Source organism: Opisthorchis viverrini (genome assembly GCF_000715545.1).
Source record: "Opisthorchis viverrini unplaced genomic scaffold opera_v5_476, whole genome shotgun sequence".
NCBI classification, from domain to species: Eukaryota; Metazoa; Platyhelminthes; class Trematoda; order Opisthorchiida; family Opisthorchiidae; genus Opisthorchis; species Opisthorchis viverrini.
Genome location: NW_008752142.1, coordinates 113,315 through 122,437, shown reverse-complemented (window position 1 = coordinate 122,437; position 9,123 = coordinate 113,315). Strand labels below are relative to the sequence as shown.

At 46.1% G+C, this 9,123-nt stretch overlaps 2 protein-coding genes across 2 annotated transcripts in view; one reads left to right on the top strand and one right to left on the bottom strand.

Annotated features, from left to right (window-relative positions):
- The window catches only part of T265_11338 (hypothetical protein), a gene marked incomplete at both ends in the record, with an annotated part of 39,402 nt that extends 30,744 nt beyond the window's left edge, over positions 1 to 8,658 (bottom strand). Inside the window, one exon of the mRNA XM_009177969.1 lies at positions 8,501 to 8,658. Within this exon, the coding sequence (XP_009176233.1) occupies positions 8,501 to 8,658 (158 nt within the window). The remainder of the gene's footprint in view (positions 1 to 8,500) is intronic.
- The window catches only part of T265_11337 (hypothetical protein), a gene marked incomplete at both ends in the record, with an annotated part of 12,307 nt that continues 5,765 nt past the window's right edge, over positions 2,582 to 9,123 (top strand). Inside the window, 3 exons of the mRNA XM_009177968.1 lie at positions 2,582 to 2,881; positions 6,017 to 6,146; positions 7,927 to 8,195. Coding sequence (XP_009176232.1) covers positions 7,962 to 8,195 — 234 coding nt within the window. The remainder of the gene's footprint in view (positions 2,882 to 6,016; positions 6,147 to 7,926; positions 8,196 to 9,123) is intronic.

Genomic DNA, 9,123 nt, shown 5'->3' with positions numbered 1-9,123 from the left:
TTGTGGGGGTGAACCACCGGATGATGTGGCAAGTACCAAGTTCGTCCAGTGCTTTCGGTCTCCAGGCGAGGATTGACCGGCTCGGCATATCCTTTTATCAGATAATCATTGATAGCCGACGCACAGAGATCATGGAGATGTCTGTCCTCAATAAGCGGCTTACCAAGGGAGTCGAGCCTTTGGTGAGCAACGAGATAATTCGATGGTAAGCTCGGACAACCCGCCTTCTAGGGCAGAGCAATTTCATAATGTCCACCTGTCAATCTCAGCGAAGATTCTGCCACAAATAATGCCTGTTCGTCAGTCTGGGACGCAGAGCGCTTGTGTGATGGTGGGTCTCTGAACTCTATGTCAGACATATATATATATATATAAACTAGACGAACCTTATGGTTGTACGGCAGTGAAGCATCCGTGGCAACACTGATGTTGCTGTCTTTGATGATGATGACTAGAAGACTGTTTGGGTAGATTCATCCAGCATCCAGGTCTACCAATCTCTCAGTTGCCTGGCGATTCGTCCGCATCTGCGAACTAGCGCGTGGTCGGAATCCACACATGTGTTCCGAAATAAGCGGCAGTTGGTTATTGATCCGCATCATCGGCAACTGATGGCACTGATCAATTTGGGTTCGTAGCCAGCACGCTTTTGGAGGACATTTGACCGGCTATTTCGGAAGTTAGCGCACAGCTGAAGTAATCGTTCACTATTGTCCGTATGTACCGAGACCAGTCCATGTCGACCACCTAATTGAGTCTCAGATGCGTTAATCCTGCCCACTTGTGAATTCGTATCTCCGGCAACCACCACGACAACTTAACATTTAACTTGGCGCAGCAGAATATTCAGGACATCGTTAGCTTGTATTTGGTGCTCTCAGAATTGCAGTCAGTTGGGGTGTAAGCAGACAACGATCAACTTCCTGGTTGTAAGACCCCTCAACAGTTGTTGCCACGAAGCTGCAAAGGCAACTATAAACGGGTATTCAGTCAAGCAAGAACGCTTCCCCCGGGTAACTTTGGATGATACCAATCCGTGCAAATCCTGCCGCTGCAGCCTCTGGAACGTCGGTTTCGCAACCGGAAACGATTGGAGAGAGATAGGGCGGTTAGTTTAACCACTGTGCTTGCATCCTGAATTCTTATTTTTAATGCACAGCGCGAGATGCCTCGTGGTTAGAGCGCGAATCCACTGACTGGAAGGTCCGTGATTCGAATCCGACCTCTGCTTCTCGACTTCCCCCGTCTAGCTTTGGGCAACCTGGTATTATCCCAGTCCTCGTGCTTCCCTCGTGTGGCATGGATGCTATGCACCGGAAGAGTGTTACAGCTAAACGAATGCATAGCTCATCAGCCGTAAGTGGGTCCAGTGTGAGAGCTGGAGCAGTTTGTTGTTCCGCTTCCTTCAGTGTGCCGACATTGAAAGCAGCATTTTCGAACAAAGCATTGGACCCAAAAGTTTGACCGCAAGAAAGCGGTGTTTGGTGAAAAATTCAAGTTGCTTTCGTGATGGAAGCAACAACTGCGTTGGAGTTTGGGGATGAACCTCTTGGCATCCGAAGCAGTTCACACCCTTCTGGTGATTGCCGACATGGTCCGCCTGGCTACCGACCAAGACCAAATAATGCAGCAAGTCATCAGGTACCACCATAGTCAATCGCCACGCACCTAGTGCCTGATGAACAGGGAACTTGCCTCAGTCAATGTGGCGCAATATCACTAGCTGATGGATGGCTCTTATTTCCAACCAGCCGTAGTTAAGTCTTCACCAATCAGGACGATTTACAAGGGATCACAATAGATCAACTGAACGCCGCTGCATAGCGTGTATACTCCTCTGTTATTCGATGTCGGAAATTCGTTGTACACCCCAGGATTCGTAGTCAGACAAACAAAATTGATACTAAAATGTTGTAATCATTCAGAGTGGTTTGAACACTCCACTCTGCAATCACTTGAGAGTTGTGCTGATTTTTTAAGTACTCGGAAACCCCATGGTAGCCTACGCCTTAGGCTAATAATTCATACTATTCGTGGATACAAGGTAGCTCAGTGGTTAAAGCGCTAATCTACCGTTCGGAAGCCATGTGGTATCTCGACTGCACTCGTCTAGGCTTAGGCGACCTTATAGCCAGTTAACCCTCTTGCTCTCTGTGGATAGCATGACAACTGTGCACTTAAGGGGCGTTACAGCTAAACGAGACGACTTACGTGCGACTACACCCGGTTGTTCGCGCTTCCTCGTGCATTCAGTGTAATTTTTATTGCTTTTTGTAGGTTGCACGGCTGTTATATGTCCACAGCCTCCAAAGTTACCTTGGGATTGTCCTGTGTGTTCACGATCGGAACATTCGTTTACGTGCACATTGCTCAAGTTGTCGAACGGGAGGTTAGTTGTCTCAAGTGAATTGCGGCCATGACGTTGCTCTCTAGAGAGTAAGCGAATCGGTTCGGCGCGAAATCGCCCGTGAGCTCGAGGAAGCAAAAAATCTGGTTCCGTAAGTTGTTACTCATCTCCATTGATTGATTTCTTTGCAGCCCTCCGCCTGACGTTGCTTCAGAAACAGGATAACTGAACAACATGAAGGAAAGCTCTATGCCTGCCTATCGAATAGCAGTACACCTAGATTTCCCAGATCTTGAATCCGCTGCAATTGCCGCACGTACTTTGTCAGTAGACCCTCCTCCCCCACGATCTTCAGTGACGCAAACCTTTCGGCAGGAGGAGCGGACACTCGTCTGCGAGTGTGTCGCTCCCCTGAGTGATGGTACTACTAAACATGACGCCGCACAACTTGGAAAGTTGCGAATCGCCGCTCGTGCTGTCGTGGATTTGGCTTGTCTCGTATTAGAAACAGTTGAGGCTTTCAAGCCTGTCTAATCAATCCCAAATGTATTCTAAATAATATTTTTACGAAGAGTAATAAACGCCTAGTGGTTATTTTTGTTTTCTTGCCTCGTTTCTCTCCTAAACCTATCGGTTCTCCTCTGGCATGTGGTCTTTTTCGACGTTTCAGTATTCAAAATGTCCACCGACTACGACAACGTGTTTCTGAGTATCGCCCAGAATTCGGAAGACGGGATTCGTGGAATTCTTGACGCCTTCTTTGGATTTCTGTCACGCCGGACAGATTTCTACTATGGTGCCACTGAGAAAGATGCAAAAAGGATGGTCTTGGAGGCGTTTGCGAAGCACAAGGTACACATGTTTCGTTCTTTGCTGTATGTGGTGACGGACGCACGTAAAAAAAAGTTGAGCGATTATTGTCTTTGACAACTCTTTTATAAGCTGTATGTTTCTGGGTTTTGCCTTCAACAACGAACTGTATACGTCTCATTGCCGAACGTTTATCTCAGTCAAATGTACTTTTGGTGAGCCTACATCAAAGGGGAAAACACTGTACTCAAGTTTCGCTCTTAATAGAGCTAACCAGCAGTGAATATCCTTGGCCGTTCCAGGGTTTGAACTTCGCACATATGACATGCGAGGCGAGCGTGTTCCCACTGCTGCACCAGCACACGCTCGACGCATCTGAATTTTCGCGTCTGAACAGGTGAACATGTTCCTCTTGAGTGATGTGAGCGGAAAGCCGGACGCCCTCGATCGACGACCCAGTAACTTACCTTGATCGGGTCATCGTTCGAGATTTTGGGCCTACCACTCGCATGTCAGATGTGCCCGACCCTACCAAGGATATGCACTGGTGGTGATCTCTAATAAGAGCGAAACTCAAGTCCAGTGCTTCCCCTCTTTGGCCTGGACTCACCAGAGTGATTGCCTCAGGACAGCAGGATAATTGTTTAAACGAGATTTGTGTGAATGTGAATTCTGCAAATCCCGTACTCACCAACAACCAACATATAATTTTTCCTTTACTTGTGGTCCCATGACTTTCGGTACTGAAACCGCCACGAGAGGGAATACGGTGACCGATCAATATGATTAGAGAACAACGACGGGCAAACTAGCGGAACGGTTTAACGTACATCTAACTGAGGACACTGAGGACCCGGAGCATTGAAAAGTTTGAACCCTCAGTAACTGAATGAGTATCATTTCACATACCTTAACAACAGCTATAACTCATTTGTGAACAGGTGTACAGGTCGTGAGTAGTGTAGAGGGTGGGAATACTGTTTGAATTGGCACAGTTTGACCAGAGTTTAACCTGGGCTAGTTTCACGAATATATATCTATATATATCGACGTTTCAGTATTCAAAATGTCCACCGACTACGACAACGTGTTTCTGAGTATCGCCCAGAATTCGGAAGACGGGATTCGTGGAATTCTTGACGCCTTCTTTGGATTTCTGTCACGCCGGACAGATTTCTACTATGGTGCCACTGAGAAAGATGCAAAAAGGATGGTCTTGGAGGCGTTTGCGAAGCACAAGGTACACATGTTTCGTTCTTTGCTGTATGTGGTGACGGACGCACGTAAAAAAAAGTTGAGCGATTATTGTCTTTGACAACTCTTTTATAAGCTGTATGTTTCTGGGTTTTGCCTTCAACAACGAACTGTATACGTCTCATTGCCGAACGTTTATCTCAGTCAAATGTACTTTTGGTGAGCCTACATCAAAGGGGAAAACACTGTACTCAAGTTTCGCTCTTAATAGAGCTAACCAGCAGTGAATATCCTTGGCCGTTCCAGGGTTTGAACTTCGCACATATGACATGCGAGGCGAGCGTGTTCCCACTGCTGCACCAGCACACGCTCGACGCATCTGAATTTTCGCGTCTGAACAGGTGAACATGTTCCTCTTGAGTGATGTGAGCGGAAAGCCGGACGCCCTCGATCGACGACCCAGTAACTTACCTTGATCGGGTCATCGTTCGAGATTTTGGGCCTACCACTCGCATGTCAGATGTGCCCGACCCTACCAAGGATATGCACTGGTGGTGATCTCTAATAAGAGCGAAACTCAAGTCCAGTGCTTCCCCTCTTTGGCCTGGACTCACCAGAGTGATTGCCTCAGGACAGCAGGATAATTGTTTAAACGAGATTTGTGTGAATGTGAATTCTGCAAATCCCGTACTCACCAACAACCAACATATAATTTTTCCTTTACTTGTGGTCCCATGACTTTCGGTACTGAAACCGCCACGAGAGGGAATACGGTGACCGATCAATATGATTAGAGAACAACGACGGGCAAACTAGCGGAACGGTTTAACGTACATCTAACTGAGGACACTGAGGACCCGGAGCATTGAAAAGTTTGAACCCTCAGTAACTGAATGAGTATCATTTCACATACCTTAACAACAGCTATAACTCATTTGTGAACAGGTGTACAGGTCGTGAGTAGTGTAGAGGGTGGGAATACTGTTTGAATTGGCACAGTTTGACCAGAGTTTAACCTGGGCTAGTTTCACGAATATATATCTATATATAAGCTCAGTGGTTAGGGCACGAACTTATTGACGGAAAGGTCCGTGGTTCGAACCCACAAAGCATCTCAACTGCTCTTGTCTAGGCTTGGGCGACCTGACAGTAGTCCAGCTCTCATGCTTCCTTTGGGTGAAATTGCAACTAGACACTGAAAGTGTGTTACATGTAATCGATTATTGTTGTTATTATTACTATTATTATTATTATTATTGTTATTATTGCTTTTATTATGTGTACTCCTATAACTCGGAATCTGGCGATGTTTTCGCAATCGATTGCTTGGTGTACAATAGCTGGAACCTTCAGCCCCTCTATCACTAAGTGGAGTTCACCATGACTTTTCTGCTTGATTTGCAATACCCTATTGCTCATGTGAGGACACGTAGGTAAACATCACCTTTTGATTTTCAGATGCTATCTACCGTTGTTATTGTAATTCGTTTTGGTATATTGCCCACAGATGTACTAACGATCGTCGTGCAGATATCCCCATCTGTACAGACCGACTGGAGTGATCTCTTCTGAGGAGTGATCTCTCTAGAGAGGGCTATTTCCAACTATATTACTTTGTATCTCATATTAATTTGGTGTTCTCTGTTCTTCCAACTTCGTCTTAAGGACGCCGCTCTCGAGCGTCATCACAAGGAACAAGAAGAGTTGCGCGAACGCGATGAACGCGAACGGCGACGACGTGTTGACCGCGAGAAAGAGTTACTGGCTGCCAATGTCAAAAGTCCAACACAACTTGGTCAGTCCTGGTTTATTCCTGCTATTTTTGGTTCTTTTTATTAGGATCAGTTAGGTTCGGATACTCGGCTATAAGGTGCGTATCAAGGGATGAGGGTGAACAACCGGATTGATGGGAAAACAGCCATACATCTAAGGTCATTTTAATCACTAGACGAGTGGAGCGATTATCCACTGACACCGATAGCTTTAATTCTTGTAGCGCCGCCGGCTCTAACTGTACCGTCTTTCAGAACAATCGGATACGAAGCTAGCGGGCCCTACTCTCAGTTCGGCGTATACTTCGTTAGTCACGCAAATCAAACGCCTGTTTTGTGTGGTTGTTAAGTTTAGTTATGGGGATTGGTAAGTGACACGCTTAGTTGCTAACTACAGTCCGCACACTCTTCTTTCAATTCTCATCCGGATTTACTTGGACTGCTTGATGCTGACTAGATCAGAAACTTTTTACGCTATGAATTTTATGATTCTTCGGTTCAGCGCGCGAAGATTGCTCACGCTAACTGGCTTGTTTTCCAAAGTATAGCTGTGTCACCAATCGAGACAAGCCTTGTTCTTACCGGACCAAATGAGTGCGATCATTTGCCCCTGAAAAGCAGATCCTTGCATCTCAAATACAGTGACATTAGAAAAGGGATGCGTCACACAGGATTTCGCTCGGTCAAAATGTTACACCTCCTTATTCTATTCTAGATAGTATCTGTAAGTCAGTGTTGTGGACCACCAGAGTCTCCCTAATTCCTTCTTATTACCGTGATTCCCGGTCTCGATAGCCGATCGATATCCTGTTGCGCTTGGTCAAACCAAAAAAGTCAATGAACGTGCGAACGGACTGATCTATTGATCACTGTCGGGTACAAGCGGTCAAGAGTGACACTGTCAAGGGCGAGTGAGGAACGACCAATGAAATCTGTCTCGACAAAAACGGTTATTCCATCGGCTATTATATAGTCCCGTTACGTTCGGAGCCGTTTTTCCTAATACGCTGTTTTGTCTCTATCCCTTTTGAGTGAGCTGGTCCACAAGTGGTCCCGAATGTCAGTCTTTTTCTGTCCTAAACGGTTTTCACTTCTGCTGTCCTTTTAAATATGGTATGTCATTTTATGGATATAGGGATCGTTCTGTTTGCGCGCTTAACACACACAGAGGTTCGGAATAATTCATCAGTTAAAGCACGAAGCTGGCGACTGAGAAGTCTTCGGTATAACCCCGACTCTGATATTTCGGTTACCCCTGTCTTGGGCACTGTTGTCGTCTTGGACAAGCTTGTGGTTCCTCAGCTTTCGCGCTCTGTTCTAGTTGCCCAGTAGCTGAAGGATTAACATCATTGCTATGTCTGAATTGGCCATTGAACAAGCCCATAATAACTAATGAGTAAGTAAAAATCGTTCAGCTGTAACACCCTTTCGGTGCCTAGCTGACATGCCACCCAAGCACAAGGGTTGGGATACTGCCAGGTTGCCCAAGCCTAGACAGGAGAGGTCGAGATGCAGAGGTCGGGTTCGAACCACGAACCTCCCGGTCAGGAAATTCGTACTCTAAACACTGAGCCCTCGCCCCCGAACAAGGCCATGTTGCAATATGCATTCATCATACGGTGATTTTATTCTTGCTTCTGTAATTTTTGGTGTTCATATTGTTGCGAATGAAATTGTTTGTATATTAGGAGCAAAGTGGCAATCAAAGTTGATGGGTTTTTAAAAATGGTTTTGTGACATTTTGGATTTTTCATTAGACAAAGTACTATTGAAAGGTGGATCGGTTTGATTGTTTTGTTCCAGAAAATCCAAAACCCGAAGTCACCGAAACCGTCGCCATGGAAGAAGCCAATGGCGATGCTACAGTCGATCCTAATCCAGCAACAGAAGCGAAACCGGAATTAGAGAAGGCCGATTTACCGAAACCGATCAAGGTGGGCGGAGGCGATTCAGACGATGAAGATGAACAGGCCAAAGGCAAGATCCGCCCGAACGAGGGCAACGGTGCAGACCTTCCAAACTATCGCTGGTATCAGACACTGGGCGAGGTTGATATAAAAGTCCCTACCAAGGTACTTTCCTGGTGTCTCGCTATCGTGTAGTTTTCATCCGTCTTTAGGTGTTTCCTCCGAAGGCCCAATTACTTACCACGGTTGAATACTGCACTCATCATCATCATCATTGTCAGCTGTAACAACCGCGTACTTGTCGTACAGTGGTTGTAGCTGCCACAGTTTCGTTCACCGATGATTCGGGGAGGTGGGATAGGTAGCTGCGCATTGGAGGTGGGAGCTGATAAATTAGTGCGTAAATACAGACGCAACCTATGCAGTGTGACCAGTTCATTTATCGAGGGTGAACTATTTCTTCAAATTACCGTTGGATGTAATTCAGCATTCTTGATCTGGTGTTCCCTCCAGACTCAGGCATTGCTCCGAAGACATCGATGGTCAAGCACTGAAAGTCTTTTGACGCCCTCGGCGCGGAGCGGCCAGGTTTCATATCCGCATAGTAATATGGAGCGCACCGCAACATTGTGAAATCGACTCTTGACGGATAAGCTGATGTCACGCCTACACTACAGGTGACGCAAGGTCACAAAATCAGTTCTGGCCATCCCAATCCGGGTGAAAGTATCATCTTTCGCGAGACCACGGGACTGATACAGCTGCCCGGGTAAACTAATTTGTCTACTACCTCAATCGGTTCATCCGCAACCATGAGGCTAGGGTTCGAGCCAACCCAGTCTTGCAGTAGCATTTTACACTTTGCAATACTTATTCTTGGAATGATACTATGTATAAGACTGACGTTGAGAACTCCACAACTATGTCAGTTCTGTCGTATCGCGGAGAAAACATTGCTACTTAAAAGTGAAACAATCTTGGTGCAGCACATTCAGTTGAAGAACACTATAAACTATAAATTTAGCTGAGGTTCAGTACCATCTTAAGCTAAAAGTGATTGTATATCTTCGCGCCCCCACTCTTATCTTCTAGG